The following is a 25,879-nucleotide window of genomic DNA, read 5'->3' on the forward strand; positions in this document are numbered from 1 at the left end:
ATGAGAATTGTGCGGGAGGTGACTGGCTTATCAGAGCCTCAGCAATGTGAGGAATGAGGACATTGCTTGAATACAACCAATTTATGCCAGGAAAGTGTAGTTATCATGAGACTTGTATACACGTATAGAGTATGTTATGTGAATATTATCTGTTCAAATGAATGGCCATGATAGGACTGTGGCATGTAAATATAAAGCTGTGGAAAAACAGCATTGGCAAAGAAAGAAAATAAAAAAACAAATAGCTGGAGATAATAATCTTTGCTTGTTGATTAGTTGTGTTGTTGTGAATATTTCTCAGTTTCAGTCATAGAAACAGAAAAAGCATCTCAGTTCATAGGTTTCACTTTATTAGTAGGTTAAATCTGTTTTTACAAAACTCCATAACACCCCCTGGTGGCTTGTTCAAGAGAAAGTTGAAGAATGCTTGTGTAAACGAAGTTCACAAAAACGCGACAAATAACTTGATGTCATAACACAGATCTTAGTCCTCCAATCAATAATATTTTGGTTAAATTTCTTGAACTCTCCTATTGAAAACACCTGCATTATGAAAGAAAGTTGTAAGATCCGCAGATGAGAACAGCCAGTGTGTAACTTAACCAACTTGAACTGGACTACATATTCACTCATCATTTTAGGAATGATGCATTTAAATCATATCAGTGGCATTTCTGGAAAAAAAGGTGGTCAGTTGGAAATCAAAAAAAAAAAAATGTCTACCCATCTAGACCCCACAACATGTGTTGAGGTAGGCTACTAAAAACTATTATTGACAACGGTAAAACAATTTTTTTTGTAAAAGATCTGTTAGTAAAAAGATGCTGTAATCACTTGCAACATATTGCAGCTGTTGTCCACTAGGTGACGACAAAGTTACATTTTGTTCTAGCTAAGAAGGCAAACTAATACTTCCAGATTAAAATTGATCTGTTCATGCATTAAAGATTGATGGAGAAGACAAAAAAGTCAAAACTCTTTTCATTTCAAGTCATGCCAAAACAAGTAATTTATTGTACATTTCAAATTATTTGTCATAACTCTTGAGGCCTTTAAACTATTAATTTTCTGAAAGCTTTTTGAAATTTGTCCTTTCCTACTTGTGTAAATATATATGAGTAATAGTAAATCTAGTTATATACCCACACACTGGACAAAAGAAAGGTCTATCTTTTCTTTAACAACAAAAAAGGCGTAAACACCAAAAAGGTTGCGTAAACCATGACCCACAGAAAAATGTCAAACTGTGTTACGTCTAACCCGTAACAGTGGACACGGACACAGCACGACTCTTCAAAATGTGCAAAAATTACATTGTTGCTGGGAATGGGTCAGGGTTTTGGTCATTTACGTGTTAAACGGAAATTATATGAAACATTATGGTTTTAATATGGGTGTTTCTTCAGAAGAAATCAAATTTCGTTTCTTTAGCTTGATAACGAAGAACGAGTTTTGTCTGTGTGACATCATCAGTAAGGTGTGATGTAAGGATATAAGTAAGGTGTGATGTCACTTCATTTCAACAGTTGCAAATGATTTATACATTACTTGGTCGCACGTCTAACTTGACATTTTGTCATAAAACTGTATAAAAGACAGCCTTTCTTTTATTCATTAAGGTTAATGAGTGGCACATCAATACAAATATTAACTATTCTCTGTACAACATTTACAATGAGTGAAAAAAATGCTACGGAACAAGTAGAACAGAAAGATATAAAAGCTCCTCTATAACTGATCAGATTAATAGTTGTTGAAACAACCGAAACATTAATTGTTACATTCCAAATAAAGGACACAAACAAAAAGAGATTAAGACCATGCAAAGAAACAGATTCAGTACAATTTGTGCAACAAAGCAAAACTAGTTTGTGACAATCGAGCATGTAGCAGTATTGGCTCCTTTAAAATACAGAGATTCACATAGCATTTGACTAGCTAAATCTGTAACATGGGAGTATGGGAATACAGAATACTGTGAGTGGCATGGTGATCCATTCATGGGATGTACAGTTCAAGCACTTTTATAAAATGTGCAGCTTCCCTCGTGTACATTATCAATATATTACTGTCATGTGATCAAGACAAAACAGTCAAATAATGGGGTCAGTAAGATTTTTTTTAATGTTTTTGAAAGAAGACTGTTATGCTCACCATTTCTTTTAATCAAAAATACAACAAAAACAGTAATATTATGAAATAATATAGTTTTCAGTTTTCATGTAATTTATTCTTCTGCATCATTACTCCAGTCTTCAGTGTCACATGATCCTTCAGAAATCATTCTAATATGATGATTTGATGCTCAAGAAACATTTCTCATTATCAATGTTGAAAACAGTTGTGCTGCTTTGCGGTATTATTTGATGAATAGAAAGTTCAAAAGAACAGCATTTGTTTAAAAAATAGAAATCTTTTGTAACATTATAAATGTCTTAACTGTCACTTTTGATCAATTTAATGCATCTAGATTTAGATTTAGTTTCATTAAAAAAAAATTACTGATCCCAACCTTTTGACCGGTAGGCTACAGTGAATATATATATTTGATTTTGCATATATTTTATATTTAGACTATAGATTGTTCTAATAGAGACATTTACCATGATATTAATGTTTTAATTACACTGTATTATGGCCGTAAATTTGTGGGGCTTTTTTTGTTTTATTAACTATAAAATTGTATTATATCATAATCATTTACTTCTCACTCATTATGTACTACATCCACCTCTTCCTTGAAACTTCAATGGACCATCATTTCATTCAAACAGACTTCTAAGAAAAATAAACCTTTCTTTTTCACATTTTCTATAGATTTTTCTTTCTACACGTATATACTATATTGTACAACAGTGTCATCAGTACTTACACCGTTCACTTGTGCTTCTCTACTACAGTCAAAGGATGTTCAGCACAGTCCCGTCACAAGCTGTATGATTATTTCAGAACTGAAAGCATCAGCCATTAACAGCAGTGTATTTTATCTTAGAAGGGACTGACATGATTTTATTATTTTCACAGAAGACCACAATGTATGTAGGCAGAGAACATTCAAAGGAAGTTCCCTTATCTGCAGATTATTGTCATTAAACAGTCATGTCTTTCTATTGCTCTGTCCATTGATTCAGCGCTGGATTGTTAAAATTCATAGGCAAAAATCTAGAGGGCTGATTAAAATGTTCAAATAATAATAATAATAATAAACCCCACATGCCATAGGGTGCATGTATAGCTCTCCTATATGGTGCGATCATGTGATATTTATCATAATTCTACTTGTTTTGTTCATGTTTAGAATACAACACTGAGTTGTACATACTCAGAGGTAGTGTGTATATATAACTGAGAGTGAAAAGTACACTTCTACTCTATATTCCAGTTTCATCACTTGTCTGTGTCATTTTTACAGCCTAAACTCATAGCATGGAAATGGTAACTGTAACTCGGGATTGAGGCAGAGCACATGAGAGACACGATTTTTTTTTAAAGCAATTTGCTCTGTATATACATTATACAAGATGACTTGGTGTAAGGGGCAAATGTGCATTTCAAACTCCCGGCCTGAAGGGGGAGCTCTCTACCAAGTTTGAGTCCTCTACCTGCTCTCAGCTCAGATCCCTACTGCTTGATCTCTAAAATGGAGGGGTTGTGGTCGAGGATAGCCAGGATGATCTTGTCCATGTACTGCCTTAAACGGTAGTTGATCTCCTCTTGTTCTTTCAACGCTTCAACAAGCTGGAAGGATAGAGAGATTGACCAAATTACTGCGGCAGTCTTACATGTAAAGCTGAAGATTAAATTAATTTTGTAGGTTGCTCTAGATAAAAACATCTGCTAATGTTCTTAGTGTGAATGCAAAGCGTCAATAAATCATAAAAACACTTAAAGGGATAGTTCACCTAAAAATTAAAATGGATATTTTTCTTACACGAATGCATCGCTTCACTTCAGAAGGCCTTTATTAACCCCCTCAGAGTCGTTTTGGGTGAACTATCCCTTTAACTAGGTACAGAATCATAAAGGGGTGATTCACCACTGTTGGGCGAAATGGGCTTTAAAAAAATGGGCTTTAAAAAAAAACTGGTGCTACATGACTAGAGAAAATGCTTTCCTTTGTTGTTGTTTTTTGTTGTTTTTTAAAGAAGGAAAACTTCAACTCCCACAATGCACTGGGCATGATATGACTGTCAGTGGGCAGGGATACAAATATGCAGAAGTATGATCTTCACAAAAGCCTTTGAGCTGTCAAAAGTCCGCCACATGAAGCACAAACTAACCAGGGCTGTGTCCGAAATCGCCCCCTATACCCTTAAATAGGGCACTATTTGAGGGAACAGCCATTTGCAGTGGTGTCCGATAGTGGATGTAATCGAGTGCACTCATTTAATCCCATAATGCACCAGAACAACGATGTACATTCAACAGCTAGAGAATACCCATAATGCCCTGTTGGAGTCGTGCCAAATGAATTCCCACATCTGACCAGAAGATGTCGCCCAAAACTGCTGGTCCGATGTGGCTACAGCGTAATCTCATACAGGTATAAATTCCTTTTTAATTGATTATTCAATTGTTTAATTAAGGTTTATACATGCTAGTTTCCATGACAGAGTTCAAGATACATATTTTCATTACTACTGGAGCTGCCAGTTTGCTAAGCTTCAAATAATTATTAAATGCCAAGCACAAACTATGCAAAAGTGGCAGCCCTTCCGGCGCACTCAGTCTCTGAATTCGCTCACTCGTTTTCATTCACTCCTTCAAGTGGACTATATTAGTGGAGCAACGTAGGGAATAGTGAATGAGGGTATAGGAGACGATAGCGAACACAGCTCAATAGATCTGGGTGCAGGTCCCTTGTGAAAAAGTTGTATACTGTAGCATCCTTTTAAAAAGAGTACAAGTTTTTATTGATTACTTAATGAGATTACATTAACATAAATTAATATGTGTGAAATGCGAAATGAATGTAGTTTAAAGTAATTAAATGCAATTTATATAATACCCACATTGTAACTATAAAAAGCTGGTTGAAAATTAAATGTATAATTTAATTGAATATAAAATAACTCCACTAACACGTAATTGCATAAAAGAAATCAGATTTTGGGGGATGGGACTAATATCCTATCACTTAAGGGGAGCAGTCATTTCTAGTTTGTGAGGTTCTGTATATTCTGTGCTTCTCACCTCATCTCTGGAGGCGTTGTCTATCTCCGCTGCCAGTGACTGGGCCTTGGTGTGACAAGCAAACAGGTTTTTGGCCTCATATAGGCTGAGGCTGAGAATCTGTCCGTTGAGATCATCGTTCTGGTCTCTGAGTTTATGGTTCTCCTGTTAGAAGTTGAAATACATCAGTGTGCAATTCATACTATATTCCAGGAGGTACATATGCATACATTATGCCTATACAAAATACACCAGTGGTTCTCACTAGGGTACCTAAGCACACTTCCAAATTTCAAAATAAGCTAAGACAACTCAAATAAGTTCTTATTTTAATACGTTCTTTCAACAACTGCCATTTTTATTTAAGAACCAGGGTTTCCACGGCCTTGAGAAACCTGCTTACTGTATATGAGGGAATTTATTTGTATTTTTTAATTATAAGACTTTAAGTTCTATAATGAATAAGATTCTTTGTTGTTGTTATTTCAGGCTATAACATATTTTGTTGTGCTGAAATTGCTATAAATGTGAATAAAAAAAAATATTTTCCCTTAATCACATATGACTGGAAACATGTAAATTCACAGGACATATAAAGTGTGAACCCTGAAATACAATTCAGTTCTTAATCAACTGAATTTATGGAATTTACAGTACTTAGCGGTACTATTGCCACTTTTATTTTCTTTAAATAAATAAATACAAATATTGTATTGGATATTGTCTCGGGCATTTCTTTATATTACATAAGCAACTTTTGTGATTCTCCTATGTGTTTTTTGGAGCTTGACAGTTGATGCATAGTATACACAGAATCAGTACACTGTACTGTGTATCATAAAAACAATCATGCACTTGTTTGGTCAGAAATGATATTGTAAGATAACAGACAGCACAATAAGCACGGCCATATCTTTCCACTGTACCTGCTTAAGCCGTTTTGCTTCGTGCTCCAGTTCAATCTCTCGAGTCTTGGCATTGTACTCCGACAGCCCAGCAGCGCTACGGCCACGGCCGGGCTTCTCAGTCTCCAGTTTAAAGAGTTGCAGGTGCTCCAGTTCACGCCGCAGGTCCTCAATCAGCTGCATGCACATGTGGATTGTGTGAGAGGTCTGTAAGTTTAAGTTTATGTATAGTTGTAATCTGCAAAAAGAAATGCGCTACCTCTTGCATGGCCTCTCGCTCCTTCTGAAACTCATGTCTGTTCTGCCAAAGCTTATCCATCATTTTCCTGTACAGATCCATCTCATCCTTCAAACGCAGGCTTGTGTCTTCCAGTTTATCTGTCATACGCTGCTTCTCCTGTGCACAAATGTACATACAGTACAAATATATACAACATTTTACCATGAAATTAGTAATTTGGATATAGTAATTCTGTCTAATCACTGTGACACTGATATATCTGATATAACAAAATAACAAATGCAATATAGCTACATCTAAATCCAGAGGATCATATCGTTATACCGTATATTGCCGTGTCACCCAGCCCTAAGTCTGTTCTGTGTTAAAAGCATTAAGGCATTTTAGACATAACAGTATGACTGCGTGAAACAATCTGCATTGTGAAAAAAGCTATACAAATAAATTTGACTTGACATTGTGAGAAAAAAAGAATCCCCTTAAAGGAATAGTTCCAGACAGTTGATGTACCCCATTGACTTCCATTGTTAGATTTTCCTACTATGGAAGTAAATGAGGTACATCAACTGTCTGGTTACTGACATTCTTCAAAATATCTTATTTCGAGTTCAGCAGAAGAAAGAAATTCATCCAGGTTTGAAACAATTTGAGGGTGAGTAAATTATGACAGAAGTTTAATTTTTAAGTGAACTTGGCGGCCATTTTGGGTCCCATGCAGCTGTTCTCTGGGTAGGCGACAGGCATACAAGTACAACTTGAATGGGGAAAACTCTATCAAGTTCACATTTTAATGTATTTCAAACCTAAAAAATTAAATCTGACAATTTTATCATAAATGTAGCTTCTTCAGCTAAAAACCGCATTTTTCAGTCTAATCCACAAGAGGACCTTTAATATTTTAGCTATATCAGACAGTGACCTAGTTTTAAAGCCTTATGGAAAGGCTACTACAGCATCAAGTTGTGCAGTTGCTCCACAATGTTTCATTCCATCTCAGAGATCAAAGCCTCACAATCTGAGTCTAAATACAGGGCTGCTAATGTCATGCAGGCAGCCGCTTTCACACTCATAACACTGGCTGATGCAGAAGGCACGAAAGAGTGTGCTGTTAACACTGACAAGCTCCAGGGATTTCACCGCCTGCTGAAATGTGTCAAAAGATGCTTCAGTGAGGTCAGAAGTGGCGGTGTGAAAATGGGTGTGTGAACGTGTGCAGGAGAGCAAGAAAGTGCTGTCTTTTAATTGTTAAATTAATCATGTGACGCGTAACTTGATGAGGTGTATCATGTGGGTCATGTGGTTGTGATGGTCAAAGGAGTTTTAGCTTGAGTTTTGATGCATCTCTGACCTGGTCTAGTTTCTCAGTCTGAGACTTGAGTCTGCACACATTCACTTTCATCTCTGCGTTTTCCTCTTCTAGCTGCTGGACCCTATAGGGAGGAATCATCCATTATAAAGTAGTATGCCATACACTCGCCTGCTGAATAGTGTTCTGTGTTATAAGCAGTGTTGGGGGAAACGCATTACAAGTAACTTGAGTTAAGTTATCAGATTACTTTTTCAAGTAACTAGTAAAGTAACACATTACTTAAAAAAAATTTATTTAAATGTAAAATAATTTTTATTGGTAAAGTAAGTGTTAAACTTTCTTCTCCTGCATCTATTCTTCCGTTATCCAGAATAACAGCAGCCGAAAGGTTTGTTTGAGCGGTGCCCTCTACTGTACAGGAGTCAATCTGCATTTCCTTCAGCTTTAGGATTATAATTTCACTTTTGGTGTGAAAGGGTCTTTACATTTGCCCAAAAATAGAACTTTTTTGTTATTAAAAAAACAAGTCCAGCCCAGGTGGATAAAAAGTAACGCAAAAGTAACGTAACACATTACTTAAAAAAAAAAAGTAACTAAGTAATGCAATTAGTTACTTTTTAAGGGAGTAACGCAATATTGTAATGCATTACTTTTCAAAGTAACTTTCCCCAACACTGGTTATAAGGTCTTCATATAAGTGTTTTTGTTTTCTTATCTGAGACTTCAGGTACCTGTTACTAAGCAGTTCAATCTCAGTGCTCTTGTCTCTCTCCATCTTACTGTAGGCCTCTCTGTGTCTCTTCAGCTCCTCCTCTAGACATTGCTCTGCACGCGTCTCCTGATCTTTGATCTGCTCCTCCAGCTCATTTACCCTGATGGGTAAACATGTACAAATAAACACATGCAGACATTAGAAAACATATACTACTTAAGTATCTTATGCTCACCAAAGCTGCATTTATTTGGTCAAAAATACAGTAAAAACAGTAATATTTTGAAATATTATTACAATTTAAATAACTGTTTTCTATTTAACAATATTTTAAAATGTAATTTATTCTGATGATGTCAAAGCTGAAATTTCAGCATCATTACTCCAGTCTTCAGTGTCACATGATCCTCCAGAAATCATTCTAATATGCTGATTTGATGCTCAAGAAACATTTCTTAGTATTATCAATGTTAAAAACAGTTGTGCTGCTTAATATTTAAGACTCTTTGATTCAAGTTCAAAATAATTTATTTGAAATAGAAATCTTAATCTTTACTGATTTAAATTAACCAATTTAATGCATCCTTGCTGAATAAAAGTATCAATATCTTTAAAAATGATCTTGACCCCACAATTCAAAAATCTGTATGCTCTTTATAACATATAATATCTGTATCTAATAGTCAGATCTCTGTCATCTTTACCTGTGAACTAGTTGTGTGTTTTCCTGTTTAAGTTTGGATTTCAGATCTCCGTTAGCCAGGCTGTCGTTCTCAAGCTCTGTTATCTTCTTTTCCAAATAACTCACCTGCAATAGCAATAAAGAAGAGTTTGTGGTTACACTTGATTTTAGGGTGACGTAGTTACATTGTACTTACTCGTATAAGTACTGAATAATATTAATTACCTATATGTACTTACTATAGAGTTACGGTTAGGGTTTGGTTTAGGGTTTGTTACTTGTAATTATGCATAATTTACTATTATAACTATAGTAAGTACATGCAGTAATGTGTAACCATGTCACCTTAAATTAAAGTGTTACCGAGTTTGTTATAGACAATCCTTTCTGAATCACGTAATCAAGTAAACAGCATTATTATAATTGCCTTCACAAGTATTTCTGAAACATTATTTGATTTGTATCAGTTTATTATGTATCAAGCAATTCAACAATAAATGTGGTCTTCAATGACCACTTGATTATGCCTCCAAGACCTTTTCAGTGATGTCAATATCACAGGAGTCGATGCTGTCTCTGAAGAGATCCTCTGTGCTGCCCTGACTGCTGCTGAAGTTACTGTGGTGGAAGAGCTGACTGTGAAACACACCGAGAAACAGAGAATCAGGACATCTTCTCTCTAACCAGTAATCAGGCAATGGGTATGCATGCAGCACTTTGTAATGTTATATTCTACAGATCTTGTGAACGTAACAGAGATGAGAGACTCACCGGCCAAATGCTGTACTGGTAATTTTCCTGTTTGGGCTGTAAAATCAAAAGATCCCTGGATTAGAGAACTGAGTTTTGCACTGCTACAACCTTTTGCAACTCTTTTACATTTTATATTCTCCTGACACATTAAACGGCTTCCTAAAATCTGCACATTCACTCCATTTTTCATCATATACAAACTGTAAATGAGATAATACCATGCAGAAAATCCAATTTAATGGGTATAGATGCTGAAAGATGAAATCAGAAGAAAAAAAACATGACAGAAAACGATCACAGATATAGACAGACAGACTGTCTATTTCACTATCGCCCCAAGTGGCCAAGATCAGGTACTGAAGTCAGTTTGTCCTAGGTAATGAGATTACACTGATAATCAGACGGCTCTCAGTAAAAAATAGAATACCTGCACTTTAATTATAAACCTCTGCCTGTGTTTATGTAACTGTGACCCACGTCATTATTTAAACCCCTTCTCTGGTTACATCACACAGGTCTGAACTCCGAAATACAAGTCAGCTCTGTCCTGTCCTGTCCTCAAACCCAACCCGGACATCACAGCACTGACAAAACACGTATAACTAACACAACAATAATAGACCCAGACATTCTGCGAACCAACAAAATACACTCAGCATTCACACACATGCCCTCAAAAGTGCAGTTGCACATAGTTTTTCATGACCTGTCCTGACCGGTTGGCTTGACATTTTTGATAATTTTTTTTTAACAAAACAGAAATTAGAAATGAAAAAAAAAATGATGGCTTTTACACTAAACAGTCATCCAACAGCAGAAGTCTTCCTAGTAGTTCATATTGGTGCTAATTATGTTTTGCATGAATGCATTTTAACTTTGGCAGAGTATGCAGTGGAGGATTTGGTCAAAAATGCCAGGGGATTAATAGCCAAAGGCCACAGAATGCCACATGATCCCCACTTCCCCATCACACCTATTCACCCAGAGAAAAGGAAATTGCACAGCTCTTACTGAACGTCTCTCTTGCACCGTTTCAAACCTAGGCTGTTACAAAAGGTAGACACTTGATTATGCTGTTTTCTAAAATACTGTTTTATTATCATTTATAATAATAATAATGAGAAGTCAATCCCAGAATGCACTGCATTAAACTTGGAGAGAAAAATATTCCTTTGTGGTAGAGGAAGTGATGTATGTGCAAGTTTGTTTTGCTATACTTGTGAGGACTCTCCATAGGCGTAATGGTTTTTATACTGTACAAACTGTATATTCTATCCCCTTACACTGCCCCTATCCCTAAACCTACCCATCACAGGAAACATTCTGCATTTTTACATTTTTAGTAAAACATTGTTTTTTTTTATGTTTTTTAAGCTATTTGAATTATGAGGACTCATGAAATGTCATCATAAACCACGTTTAAGTTGTAATACCAGTGCAATACACATGTCATTATACAAATTTGTGTTCTCATAAAGCACATAAACAAGAATCACACACACAGACGGTTCGCTATCTTTGTGGGGACTCTCCATAGACGTAATGGTTTTTATACTGTACAAACTGTATAATCTAATCTCTTACACACTAATCCTAAAAGTCGTAATTAACCTGGTTGGTTTGGTTTATTACTTATAAGTTACTCTAAATAAAGACTTCTTGAAAATCGCTTTGGAAAAAATTAATGGGATAAATACTTCCGGAAGCAAGGCAGCAGAAAAAGTGGGCGGGCACTGTTGCACTCTATTTGTGTGCCATGCCATATATGTGCTCATGAAGTAACTCATGTAGGTTGGGACGGTTAGGATGATGCTGTCTTAAAAGGCAGCTGTCTATGTAGGAAGTATGCAGTGAGACAGCTCAGCAGGTTTTGTGACAGAGCGACTATGTCTGTTGTATAATGTCTCGGGTGTCAGTAGCATAAGAGGTGGAATCCTCATAATCCCATGATGCATTAAAGCCTTGTTACAGAGGAAAGATTGCAGTGTCGTTCTCCTGAAGTACCAAATATGTTATGTGGTCACATGACAATAAAAGGATTATTTCAGCAGTTTTCATCAAATTCCACCACACACACACCCACTTAAACACCCCAGGCTTTCCTTGAGGGTTTCAGTTTTCCCACACTGTCTCTGAAAACATGCACAAAGATTAGTAAACCCTTGACTGGAACATTGTTGCTATGGTAACAGCTCCTTTAATGAAACCCGTCTCCCGATAAGGCTTTTAACAGGGGTGATTAAAGAGACTCATAAAAATATATCTAGCTTTAACTAGAGTGAACTGAGACATAAAGAATTGTCTCAGAAGTGCAGTGCAGTTAAGGGCACTAAAGACAGGATTGTAACCACTGATTAAGTTAGGACAGCATGCTAGATTTTAAGCATAAAATGGCCCCAGAAAAAAATAAACATCATAACAACATAAATATAAGTTCATTATTAATATGCACTGTATCAAGCTCAGTAAAAACAATAAAATACTCAAAAGAAACATATCAATAAAAACAGTTCCATGTAATCAGAAATGTTTATTTTACCCAATATTTGTTTGTGCTTATAGAGTGATGTAGGAATGAGTCCTAAAACCAGCAAACGAATTGGCATTTAGAAATTGAAGTTCCTTAGTCGTAAATTCACTGGGTTTTTTAAAGGGATTTTTGGTTAAACTGTCTGAAGGTCTGTGGTTAATTCTACAACATACTGTAAAATACATATACTTTTACAGCCTCACACCTTTGCAAACTATTCTAACTCAAACTTGTAGATTTTAGATCAAGTTTGAAAGCGTTTTTTGTAAACTTGGTGGTGGTTAAAGTCATGCGGACATGGTGTAGTTGGGTTATTACTTTGACTTTGTATTTAGGCTTCAAAATTCAGAAAAGTTGTGTTAATTTTTTTGTTTTCATTTCATAGTTTTGTTAGTCACAGAGCTTATTTTCTGCAATAATCCAAAAGTCATTGGAAAATCCTTGTAGACTTGTAGCAAATGTATGCTAACTTAAACTCAGTCTCCTCTTACCTGTTAGCTTTGAGGTTTTTGAGTCTGGCCTCCAGGTCATTGAGCAAGTTGACTTTCTTGCAGCACTGAGAGCAGTACACATCCAGAAGCTCACTGTTGTACAGGTGTCTGATCTTCTGAGGGGTCTGGCCAGCACTGTAAACAACAAGTGATCATCAATACAGGCAGTAGGAGCATTCAGATTGTTCTTTCTCACAATATTTTTGCATAGTTATAACGTCTAATGAGCTGTTATTGAGTTCATGACAGGATAATTATCACACAGCTGAAGATTTAAGAGCTGAAGATTTAAAAGTACCACAGTAAGACAAAACTGTTTCATCAAATTTTATATTTGACAATGAGATAATTATCCCCCCCAAAAAATCCCCAGCAACATTCATCTGAGAAATCGTATTTTAGTCAGAATTATAAATAAATCCTCCACAATGATAACATTCTTGTGTGTGTGTGTGTGTGTGTGTGTGTGTGTGTGTGTGTGTGTGTGTGTGTGTGTGTGTGTGTGTGTGTGTGTGTGTGTGTGTGTGTGTGTGTGTGTGTGTGTGTGTGTGTGTGTGTGTGTGTGTAAATCTTTTTTTTTTCATTTAGATTTGGTCAGGACATTTTCTTGTCTGGTTTCATGCTATTCACCCATATTCATCCATGCAATCAAATGACAGAGATCCCACATATAACACAGTGTGTCAGTAGTTTATGTGAGAGGTGTGTACTAGTGAGCTAGTTAACCTGGAGGGCAGAGATGAGCCCAGGTCAGAGAATCCATTAGTACGTGTGTCATCATCGGGAATGGGGCTGCTGGGAGTGAAGTCCACATCCTCTCCCTCTCCATAGTCCTCAAACTGCTCCTCCACTGAGATTACTGAGGCCGCTGCTGACGAGACCATCTGACCACAGCTAAACCAGAGAAAGACACATTTCATTATTATTTATTTAATTTTTTACTTTATCAAATGTGATTGTTTTCAACTGAATTAAACATTATTAAATAAATAATATTTTAACTAAACAATAAATTCTGCCATCATAAGCTCAAATAACGCTAAAAAAGACCCCAAACATAATTGTCCATGATGCTTACTTGTTTCTATGTAGAAAGAGTCCATCCAGTCCTTCCTCTTTGTCCTCATGACGTCCTCCTTCAGAAGATTCAGATCCTGCCCCGCTGTCCATGTCTGACTCCTGCGCATCCCGTCCGCCCATTCCCTCCTCATCCGAATACAGCTGGCACTCTGGGTACGGCCGCGTGCATACGATGATCGGGGGTCCCAGACTCCCCTCCCCGTGCTGCAAACAGATATCATAGAAAACCTTTTCAATAAAGTCATATTGCTCAAAAATTAAATGCAAATACGACATACAGAAATTGTTCAAAACTAGACCGGATTACTGTGACTCACTATGTGGTCTCTTCACACACAGGTCTTAATGAAGTGACAGGAGAACTTAAGAAGACTTAAGAACTTTAGAAGTCCTCTGTCCGAGGAACACAAAGGATAATGGGTCAAAGGTTACGGAAACTTTGCTCATTAACCCCAGAAGACACAAAGGACACTAAGACAGGACAAAGGTCATCGTGGTGAATGGGTGTGAAACATTTCAGTTGACTAATGAATGGCGAGTCTAACAAAAGAGAAGGATGACCATTTAGATTGTATAGCAGAGACAGAAATTGTGCTCTCGTAAAGAAATAAGATATATTCTCCATTTGATATAGCATCTTCTTACAGTACATACATTCTCTCCTACAAGTGCAGCTCTAAAATTTTAACTTACTTATTAAAATTCATGTCACATTTCAATGGCAAAAGGACAATGTGAATCAGCTGATGCTGTCCAGTGGCTCATTGTTATTTGCAGAGAAAGAGCAGAATAATTATCACACTATGAGAGATTGTTAAATAAATGCTGAGTCTTTATATATCTTTGCATACATATATCATTTTTGGTTATGCTTTATTTTAAGCTGATTTAGTAATATTAGTTAACTACGTGTACTTATTATAGAGTTACGGTTAGGGTTTGGTTTAGGGTTAGTTACTTGTAATTATGCAGAATTTAATGTTATTACTATAGTAAGTGCATGTAGTAAAGTGTACATCACTTTAAAATAAAGTGTTACCAAAATGTTCTCTCTGTCTAATATAAAAGTATATTTATATTTGCAATTAGGAGATACTGTCTATGTCATGGGAGATACTGTATTATTAAAACAGAATTATCGCTGGTCATTAAGCCTTTACTGCATTCTGGGGAACTACAATACACACCAGTCAGTGTGCTTTAAAATGACTTCACATCCCTCACAGATGAGCACACTCTGTCCATTTATTCATTCCGTAATTCATCCAATAAAATCAAACTTTCCACCACTTTGAAGATGACATGAACATTAACTAATTCCAGAAATAAATAGCCATAAATTGCTAATGTCATACAGTGGCTCTAAATTTCTTTGGACACTTACACTTTAAAATTTCTTTGCACATAAATTATAGCACTCATTTTTAAAATGACTTTAACCATCTGTTCCTGAGGTAATTTTAGTGGATGTATGAAGCCAGGTTGTCTTTTATCACATTATCACATCCCTATATTAAACAGTATATCTATACCTCCAGAAAATGAATAAAACAAATACAGAATTGAATAGTAAGTGATATAAAATGGTATAAACTGCTAGTACATACAAAAAAGTGGGTCCTAGGACTGCGGTCCTGAAACTGCAGGAGTATCTACTCCACTTGATACTGCTCGATTAAACACAGGAATGTTGTAGTCAGCTGCTCTCCCCCACTCTCTATACTAAACCTGTACCCTCTTTTTCCCTTCTCTTTATTTTAGGCTTCTCTTTTTCTTTCCTCTATAATATACAATATATAAATTTTTCTCCCTTCGCAAACACCTTTCAATCATTTTTGAAAAGCATTTAATCCTTTAAAAGTCTCAGTGTAGGCCTATATCTGAAGTGACCCTTCTCAAATTCACACCTCAGCGAGCCCGTTACCTTACACACAATACTTGCTCCCCCCTCCACTCATGCCCACATGGAAGATCTAACAAATAAGACCTATGCACAACAACAACAAAAAAATAATTCTTAAAAAAGATACGTGTCTTATAATTGTCTAATCATTTAGTTCTCATGTAAATGTATCTTGTTTTAAAGGGATAGTTCCCCCAAAAATGAAAATTCTGTCATCATTTACTCACCCTCGAGTTGTTTCAAACCTGTATGAGTTCCTTTCTTCTGCATGTTGAACACAAAAGAAGATATTTTGAAGAATGTTGGTGACCAGACAGTTGATGGACCCCATTGACTTCCATAGTAGGAAAAAAAGATACTATGGGAGTCAATAGGGTCCATCAACTGTCTGGTCACCAACATTCTTCAAAATATATTATTTTGTGTTCAACAGAAGAAAGAAACTCATACAGGTTTGAAACAACTCGAGGGTGAGTAAATGATGACAGAATTTTCATTTTTGGGGGAACTATCCCTTTAAGGATGTTTAGAAATTTGCAATGGAAAATGGGACAAAAATTCTGCAACATACAACCACTGCCGTGAGCAGAGACGTGTCATCCCAAACTGCAGGATAAGATATCCAGTAACCCCTGCTTTAGTCTAGTCTTGTGCATTTATTAAAATGTCCTCGAGAAAAAAAATGCTTCTAGTTTGTCCAGTCTGATCTGAGATTATGCCTACGGCAAGGAAATGTATCGTCTGGCCACAGGATTAAACATCACAGGCCTAGTCACAAATGTGAGCAAAACTTTGATTCTTCCCACATGGCTGCATCTTTGGAGATAACAGAAGAGGAGCAGATTACTGATGACTGATATCTGCATAGTCTTATGTGAAGCTTTGACAGCATAATAGAAGTTCTCCCGGCTGAGCAGCGACTGTGATAAATGCAGCCCTATCAGATACACTCTGACTGCACTAATGTAAGAGGAGACACAGGGGTCTCCTGCAGTGAGAGCCCAGATAAAAGACCCCTTTTGGTCCAACTCGACCCGAATCTGCCAGCCCCCCCTAGACAGTACCGTCTGGAATGCCTAGACTTAACATCCATTATTTACACTCTGCTTCTGACAGACTTCTCTTAATGTTAGGCATGCATTAATACACACAGATATACTTCACATCATTTCATAATAAACCACACGCACACACACACACACACACACACACACACACACACACACACACACACACACACACACACCAGTGTTATTTTATATATCATGCATAGTTACACTTAAATATATTTCACAGATGAAAGCAGTTGCAACTATTATCTTTTCACACACCATTACTCTGTGTATCTGGCGACAAAGTGAATTGATTTTATGTAACCGATTAACTTACAACAGGCATGACTTGTTGACTTGTAGTTGAAATAAATACCAATGATGGGCAGCTTCACTTTAATGCGGTAATTTTAAAACAAAGACACACCCTATTAGAGTTTGACTGTACAAAATCGCATCTCTGAGACTCAGATTTAGGGTATCACAATTGTTTTTTAATGTTTCAACTCACTGTTGAAAATCAAAGCAGGAACAGTTTGCTCTTTGCTCTTTATTAAAATGATGGACTAATGCTGTCATGCTGCAACACTGCTGATCCACCCTACGTCCAGTGATACATTATTGCAGAGTACGGACTAAGGACACTAAGTGCTCAAATATACCCACCAATGTGTCCACATTGCTACAGTATGCTGAGCTGGAGAGGAAGATCAACGTTAAAAAGCCAATGACTTCGCTCTGCAATATACAGCCGGTATTGATTCAATCGCATAATGATGTCCATGCTGAGTGAAAGCTGCTGTATTCTTCTGTAGTGTAAGTGCGATCTGGTCAATAGTTATCGTGTAATCAAACACTCTTTTATGTGTCATTACTGACCATGAGCAAAATCCTTTTATTACTTGGCTTAAAGGGACAGTTCACCCAAAAATGAAAGTTATGTCTTCAAGAAAGAGTGAATGAAACCGTTATTTCTTTGTCTCAGAACAAGCCTGAAAACATTCAAATGCACAACATGTCCCAAAGATCTCTGATCTATAAATAATAGAGAAGTTTTTGTCTGTGAAGTAGATATGGAACACAGAGGACTGCGTGATGGAGGAATCCACATCAGTCTCACACTTACTCACATACATCATTAGATTATTTTCCTCTGTGAAAGCAGAGCGAATATTTTTCTCTAAATGTTTAGATGCAGTTTAATTTTTGTCTGTAGATAAGAGCAGCACTTCTTCACAGATCTGCCGTCTCATGATGACAGCAACCCACACACACAAACGCAACACTGGCTAGCATCCAAAGCGCAGCATCATATGCACAGCTTTTTCAAGTGCAGCTCACAAGAAATGTCAAGTGTGCACATAAACATGACAGAAAAACCTCTCAAACTTCTGATGACAATGGCGATCCCTACCAAATACAGCACTGGCTGCTAGTTATGAAGATTTTTCAGTTAGCAGACCAAACAAACATTTTGGACCAACTGACAACCCAAATCGATATAAAACACCAACTACCTCAAAACAATAAGTAGGCCTATGTACAAATTATCATATATCTTGAAAAAGCTTTAGCTTTAACATTACCGTTTTGTTCTTATTTACCTGTCATTAACTAGATAACTGCTAATTTTAGCTGCTAATGAACCTGTCGCTAGCTAAGTATTTGGATCTAAAACTTACGTACACCATCAGTATAACCATCAGTTACGTTACTGAAGAGACAAAAGAAACATGCTAGCAGGGGACATTCAACATGGCTGCTCATTTTCCATATCAATTGTGCTTGGCTGATTTTGTTTGAGATCTCAGTGGAAATGCAGCTGGATAGTTGGCCATCTCACTGCCTACACAGTCAGCAGACAAAAGACAGTGTGGATTTACAGGGAGCCATGAGTCATAATCCAGCTTGCGGGGCTCTAAAACTGCCAGCCGCCCTTCTCTGGACGGTATCAAAGCGAAACACCTTTGAACTCTTTATTGACCTTGAAAATGGTAACCCAGCAAACACACAGAAAGGCCAACCAGAGCTGTAGTTACACAATCAATACTGCAGAGGCACTTGGCAAAGCAAATTACCTTATTATACCACAGCTTGTGTAGGTGTCCCTCTGAAAGCAAGACATGTGGAGACAAGTGGAAATATGGTTCTCAATTTAGTTGCTGTAAGATCTGGGCACAATCACAAACACGTACCAGTGAGTGACTTTAAAAGGTCGGTCACAAAATGTTCATCCACCTCTGTCCCTTGGCAGAAATCTCATAGCGATAGTCTGGATGCACCATATTATTACATTTTAGAGTGTCCAAACTGCAATTAACCTCCTGTCCCAACTATAACACTGAATTATAACTTTTGCTGGGCTTTGCATTACGATATCCATGAAATGGTAGTGGAGATAGTGCCAATGTCACACACAGGTTCTCTGCTGCCCACGCAATAAACTAGGCCTGATACAGCATTTCATAACGGATCGATATCTAAAGCTGTCAGACCTGCTGCTAAATGACCGTAGTCTTAAATGGAGTAGACAAGAGAACTGTACTGACCCTATACAGGATCAGCTTCTAATGTATGTAGCCTATAGCCAAAAAGCAAGCAAAAGGGGGGGAGTGCTAACAAGCTATATATATACACACACACACACACACACACATGTGTGGTTAAGATTGATAATAAGAAATGTTTCTTGAATACCAAACTATCAAATTAGAATCATGTGACACTGAAGACTGTATAAATGACTGAATAAATTACAATTAAAAAAACTGAATACAGTCATTTAAAATTTTATCATTTTAATAATACTTAAAAATAGTGAGAATAAGAGACATATTATAGAAACTCTCTCTCTTTATAAATATATACTGTATATGAAAATTACAAATCTTGACAGGGCATGTACTGAAATCCAATGTGCTAACACATTATATGATAAAATCATATATATTTTAAGACCACAGAGAGAGACCAGGTCTTTGTATTGACTGAACTTTAGCTGTACAGTGAACAATTGTCAGCATATAGCGGCCAAGCAGTTGGGTGTAAAAGTTTAAGAAGCCAATAAGACTTTGACCGACCCCCCTTTGCAAAACAAACCACAAGAGAGGGTAAAGGCAAGCGCCAGGGAAGGAATTTCAATGGCTGTATACCCTATTGTTCCTCGACCTTTCTGAATTGTCCTTTGGCAGTGGAAAAAAACATTACTTCAACATTAAGAACCACACACATTCATACAAATGCAATGTGGATGCGGTGCTACCAGCATGTGGTCATTAACCGTTCGGGAGTCTACCCAAACCGCCCCAGCACCCTCAATCTCCCCTTTCATGTTCACATACTCCCTTCAAACTATCAGCCGTATTCAAAACTCCACAGTCCCTCCCCCTCAACAACCCCCAAAACCACAACTCTCAGCGCACACCATTAGCCCTGCTCCCAAGAGACACAGAATTAACTGTTTAGGTTTATGAGCATGTGCACTTACAACAATAATCAACCAATCTGCTAGTTTTTCTACACCATTAGTCTCATTTGAGGTGTAAAAAAATGGAGGCTGTTATTTCTCAAAGAACAGATATTTTCACCAGTCTAGCATTTAAGAAACGACACAGTTAGAAGAAAACTGAAAACAATGGGGTCACCAACGGTTGTTCAGTAGACGAAGGCAGACACAAACACACACAGGCACCGCCAAAAACGCATCGACACAGTCCAAACACACACAGGCAGTCTAAACACACACATAGTCTCTGACACTGTCTGATTAGCATTTCAATAGCGTGCCGTGACCCCTTTCCCCTCCAACAGATTACCACACAATCCAGCCCGGCTCTCTAGTCATTCATTCAACTTGTCATTCAAAGGCAGGTGTAGCGTTTTGGAAAGACACAGGCTGGTTGTGAATTCCACCACACTCGGAGCCTTCACATCATGTCCTAAAATGAGAAAAAAAATCAAAAATGCACTCACATTTCATGGAGCTTTAACACTCTAAAGTGCTGTTGGGAGTCAACGAGAGCTCCCAAGAGATATCTTCAGCATCATTGTTGGGAGAAGATGATAATGTAAGCTGAGAGATTATTACAGTGTCTACATTGATGCTACACTGAAAAAATCTATGTCAAAAATATTTTTTAACATCACTGAACCGACCAAATAAAATCGTTGCTATTGGTTAAATCAGGTATAAATAGCTCTTTAAGGTAACAATGGCAGGTTCCCACTTTGTACAGTGCAGGAACGAGGATGAGAAAAGATCATGAGAGAAAGAGCAGGAACAATGGACTTGGCTGCAGCAAATGTTCACACGTGCTAGTTCTCATCTCATCCTCTTACCCTTCCGCTCAATAATGAAGATCCATCATCTCCATCCTCTCTGCCCGTGCCGGTTAAGCCCTCTCTGGCTGAGGACGTCCAAGACTTAGTGTCCCCGTCTCCCTCCAGGATCCCCACCCTCACCACAGTCCAACAGGTGAAATATCAGCGACCAGTCCTGTCAGATTTTAGATCTCCTGTGGACGTGTGGCTTCGGGTATCTCCACCTAGCCACCGCTGCTCCAAACTGCCTCAGTCCTCCTCACACATACACATACACTCGCTCCGACCTGCATTGACCGATCATGCGGCCACACACCGACACATACGGACAGAGACGCTACTGATCTGGCAACAGTTGTTGGGCTTTTGGCCACTCCTCTCAGCAAATCACCTCCCCTACTCCTGCCTGTCACATTCCCTCCCTCTCTCGGCCTCGTTCTCTCGGTTGTTGCTAGGAAACTATTCTGCTGAGCCGTCCCACAGCTGTGACATCGAGTGGAGCGTGAGTGTGCTCCTTCGCAACACACACAGCTATCTTGAGCCTAACCTCGGCTGTGCTGCATAATACACACAATTACAGGCAATTAACCTTCTCCTCATTTAAGTGCCACGATAAATAAAGCAAATAGATAAATAAGATACATCATGCACTGCCCTGGAAAAACATCAGCAGTGTTATTTTTATCAAAAAAGTAAAAGCTCTTGTTTTCTGTAAATGTCCTAAATGTAAACCATTAGCCAAGTATTTTCCTTTAAAAATCCCTTGTACAGATGTTAAATTGTCTACTATATCAGCAAACATTATAAAACATCATGACGAAGAAATGTTACATTATTAATATACTACAAGCAGAAATGCCACAAAACAAATGTAAAAAATCCAAAGCACAACACTTCAGTTCATACGGGTCATCTAAGCTCACTGGAAAAACTAACATGGTGACTTTTCAGCAAAATTATATTACGTTGCTTCTTGTACGTTTTGCGACACTTTTAAAGTGGAATGTCCAGTGAGTGTCACTAAAAGAGAGTTCAGTTTGATCTGAAACAGATGAATGTGAATCTGGCCAGATGTATTACTTTAGTTGTTGTGCGTATCGTGACAGTTGGGAGGTGAAATTAAATTAAATTAAAAGGTAAACATTCTGTCACGTTTGAAAATTCCGTACCATCCACACTAAACCCTTAACCAAACTGCATTTGCTGAAGTTAGCATGCCATGTTAGCTTGCTTCTACAAGTCTTTGAGCTTTTATATCGTGACTCGTGTGTCACGGGACTCGTACCAGGTGAGTTACAGAGCAAGTTTGTTACGTTAGAAATGCCATGCATATGAAGCTGGTTATGTCATGCAAACATGAAAATGTATTAGTTTACAAATCGTACGTTTTTGGAGGTAGAGACACAATTTTACAATGAGCCAATTGACCCTTCGCAGGGAGCTTGATTGACAGTTGATCTGACCAATCATACTTCGCCATCCGCCATTTTGTCAGACAAAGTGGTGTTAGATTACCATGGGAGAATTTGAACTTGAAAAACGGAGTGTACTGACGCCTTTCCGCGGTTAAAACAACATTCCTTCTTATGTTCATTCATGTTTATTTGATGCTATAAATGAACTAGAAGGAAGAGATGATCGGTTCACGAGCAGCTTTAACTGAGGCTCTACAGCGATCTGTCAGACACATTAAAGAGCCACAAGTCGGTATTTATTGTTTAAATTTCTTAAAAAAATTACCACATTTAAAAGGTGAGACTTTGTTTAATATGTTTAATATCAAAAGTAACCAAAAAGTAACCTGGTCTTTCCTGTCTGTCAGCGTGTTGTCAGTGTCCTCTCTGCTCCGCGATGTATTTTTCACTGCGTGAGAACATGGTGTGGCGTGAGAGTGGCGTAGCTTGTCGGACATAGCGACAGTAACTAAGGGGGGCGGGTGTTTGCGAACGGTCTGTATTTTCCCTTCAAAATCCCTTAAGAAGATTTCAAAATGTCCATAATACATCAAAGAAAATCACGAGAGTTATTCTCTTATAACGTCTAAACTGACTAAACCGATAAATGGCACAAAATTAATTTCTACATTTCTTGAAAACATTTGAAATAGTTTACAAAACTACCAATAGTTTAAAACAAGTGAGGTGGAGTAATGTAATCTTGATCCATGTTTCACACTTTTAATCAAAGTGATTAATGTTAACCTAGGGTTTAAGTGATCGTTCATATGATAGAATAGATTTCTGTCATCATTATACTTTACTCACCCTCATGTTGCTCCAAACAATGACTTTCTGGAAAAATAAAAAAAGGTATTTTGAAGTAATATCGAAGTAATGTTGGTAATCAAACAGTTTTGGTGTCCATTGACCTTCATTTTATGGACATTTGTCGAAATATCTACTTTTATGTTCCACAGAAGAAAGAAAGTCATACAGGTTTGGAACAACATGAAGGTGAGTGAATGATGACAGGTCTTTCAATTCTGGGTGAATTTAAGCACAGTATGACATTATTTAACATTAGCAAACTAATTTAACTATACAATTGGAAGATTAACTAGAGTTAACTTCCAAAACTAGAGTGGTCTTATGACTGATTTATAGAATATCTTAAGAGCTTCCTTAATTAACACTTCTCATAAATTCACAGGCTCACAGCAGCAATGAGCACTTACTAGAGGCAAAGACGGATGAAATAAAAATCGAATCAATGGTGAACATTTACACATGTACATTCACACTTCCACAGCTTCGAGTGAGAAGTCTCATGTGCTCTGTTTGTGAACGCATATGTGTGAGGTTTGAGATGCATGTTTATGCAGGTGCATGAGATACTGTATCTGTGTGTGTAAGAGAGAGAGAAAGCAAGCAATCCTCCTCCGTTCTAACTGTGTATCAGTGATGCCCCACTTTCTCGTGATTCCCATGAGGTCAGTGCCGCAGCACCGGCAGTTCGTTTTGGCCCAGCAGCTCGACCCGGACCCTCCTAACTCTCACGTCCTCAGCTCTCTCTCTCTCTCTCTTCAAATTATCTCAAAATACAGTACACATGTTCTCTGTGATGCTGCAGGGATTGACATACAGTCTGAGCTTTAGTTGAGAAGATGGAAGAGAGAGAGAGACAGGGAGGGTGGAAACACGAGAGTGGATGCTGCAGATGAAAAGACGATCACACAGCTCTATCACAAACTGGTGCTTGGCTCCTGAAGCGGTTTACTCCAAAGCCATTCTATTTCAGACATGTTTGTCCTGCTTCACCCTGATTGCCATTGCAGGTAACTGTGTAAAGAGAGACCTTTGTTATTTCAGTCAGGTGTGGTTGATCTCCACTTGCTTCCTGTTGTCAGATCTCAAAGGAAACACAGTTGCAATTTCTCTAATTTTCTCACAATTTGAACATGAAAAATAATGTTGGACCATTATTACTCTATACACAGCTAGAGTTTTAGAAGAAAACGTGAATGCTGTTTGACTGTGGAAATGTTGTTGCCATGACTTTTTACAAATGCTATCTCTCTGGTTGCTATATTTCTGGGTGGTTGCAAAGAAAAGTTACTATGCAGTTGCTAAGGTGTTCTGGATATTTTAGGCACTTGTTATTTGGTTGCTAGGGTGTCCTGGGTGGTTGCCAATGTATTACTATGCAGTTGCTAAGGTGTTCAGAGTGTCTTTTGACAAAATCTATCTGGTTGCTATATTTCTGGGTGGTTGCCAGGACGTTACTATGGAGCTGCTAAGGTGTTCAGAGTATTGTTTTTTTACAAATGCTATCTGTTGGCTATATTCCTGGGTGGTTGCCAGGAAGTTACTATGCAGTTGATAAGGTGTTTGAATATTTTAGGCACTTGGTTGCTAGGGTGTCCTGTGTGGTTGCCAGGGCATTACTATGCAGTTGCTAAGGTGTTCAGAGTGTTTTTTGACAAATGCTATCAGGTTGCTTTATTTCTGGGTGGTTGCCAGGGTGTTACTATGCAGTTGCTAATGTGTTCAGAGTGTTTTTTGACAAATGCTATATGGTTTCTATATTTCTGGGTGGTTTCCAGTGCATTACTGTTCTAGGTGTTTTAGACGTCTGCTATCTGGTTGCTAGGATGTTCTGGGTGGTATTTAGGGGTCTAACTGGTTGCTATGTGGTTACTTACTATACAGAACTTTAATACTTGGCACTAAGGGTTTGTTCAATCTAATAAGAATAGTGAAGCTTGCAAGCAACAGTCATAATAATGAAGAGAGGAAATACATAAGGAGTATATCAGTGAGTAGAAAGACCTAAGATTGATATAAGACAGAAAACATTTAGGCTGTTAACTGCAACTGCTCTGTAATGTGTGAATGATTGCTTCAGGCTTTAATTTAAACAGCGAAGCCTCTGTGTGCATATGAGCACAGCTTTCATCTCTTCTAACTTTCTCTTTTCTCTTTCTCATCTTTTTTGTGACTGACAGATGGTAGATTAGGAGGACTGCTGGAATGTGAAAAAAGACGAGGAGAAAAGTGGTAAAGAGAATAAGAGAGGGAGGCCACAAACAGACCCAATGAGCCAGGAATTAGACAACATACACCTACTGGTCAACAGCAAATTTTCATCAGTTGATACATACAAATATCAACAGTCCTAAAAATGAAGATACTCAACCGAAACTTCAAATGTTCAAGTAGCTACTAGTGTAACACAGAGTGGATTATAAAATGAAAAGAAGACAAAGCGAGTGAGCAAGAGTAAGAAGCAG

General features: G+C 37.6%; 1 protein-coding gene across 2 annotated transcripts in view; it reads right to left on the minus strand.

The window, feature by feature from the left end:
• Window positions 1-330: 330 nt before the first annotated feature.
• rab11fip4a (RAB11 family interacting protein 4 (class II) a) overlaps window positions 331-25,879 on the minus strand; it is a 47,644-nt gene continuing 22,095 nt past the window's right edge. The window contains exons 1-13 of one of the 2 annotated variants that reach the window (XM_079633617.1): window positions 21,169-21,503; window positions 13,874-14,079; window positions 13,522-13,689; window positions 12,796-12,930; window positions 9,793-9,828; window positions 9,558-9,657; window positions 9,044-9,147; window positions 8,359-8,499; window positions 7,667-7,748; window positions 6,337-6,474; window positions 6,099-6,254; window positions 5,194-5,337; window positions 331-3,738 (exon numbers count right to left, since the gene is read on the minus strand). In XM_079633617.1, the coding sequence (XP_079489743.1) occupies window positions 3,622-3,738; window positions 5,194-5,337; window positions 6,099-6,254; window positions 6,337-6,474; window positions 7,667-7,748; window positions 8,359-8,499; window positions 9,044-9,147; window positions 9,558-9,657; window positions 9,793-9,828; window positions 12,796-12,930; window positions 13,522-13,689; window positions 13,874-13,995 (1,443 nt within the window). In that variant the 5' untranslated portion in view covers window positions 13,996-14,079; window positions 21,169-21,503 and the 3' untranslated portion in view covers window positions 331-3,621. Of the gene's footprint in view, window positions 3,739-5,193; window positions 5,338-6,098; window positions 6,255-6,336; window positions 6,475-7,666; window positions 7,749-8,358; window positions 8,500-9,043; window positions 9,148-9,557; window positions 9,658-9,792; window positions 9,829-12,795; window positions 12,931-13,521; window positions 13,690-13,873; window positions 14,080-21,168; window positions 21,504-25,879 lie in introns of those variants that run through there. The other variant, XM_079633616.1, reaches the window with a different exon arrangement.

This window comes from Phoxinus phoxinus (assembly GCF_949152265.1).
Source record: "Phoxinus phoxinus genome assembly, chromosome: 1".
NCBI lineage: Eukaryota > Metazoa > Chordata > Actinopteri > Cypriniformes > Leuciscidae > Phoxinus > Phoxinus phoxinus.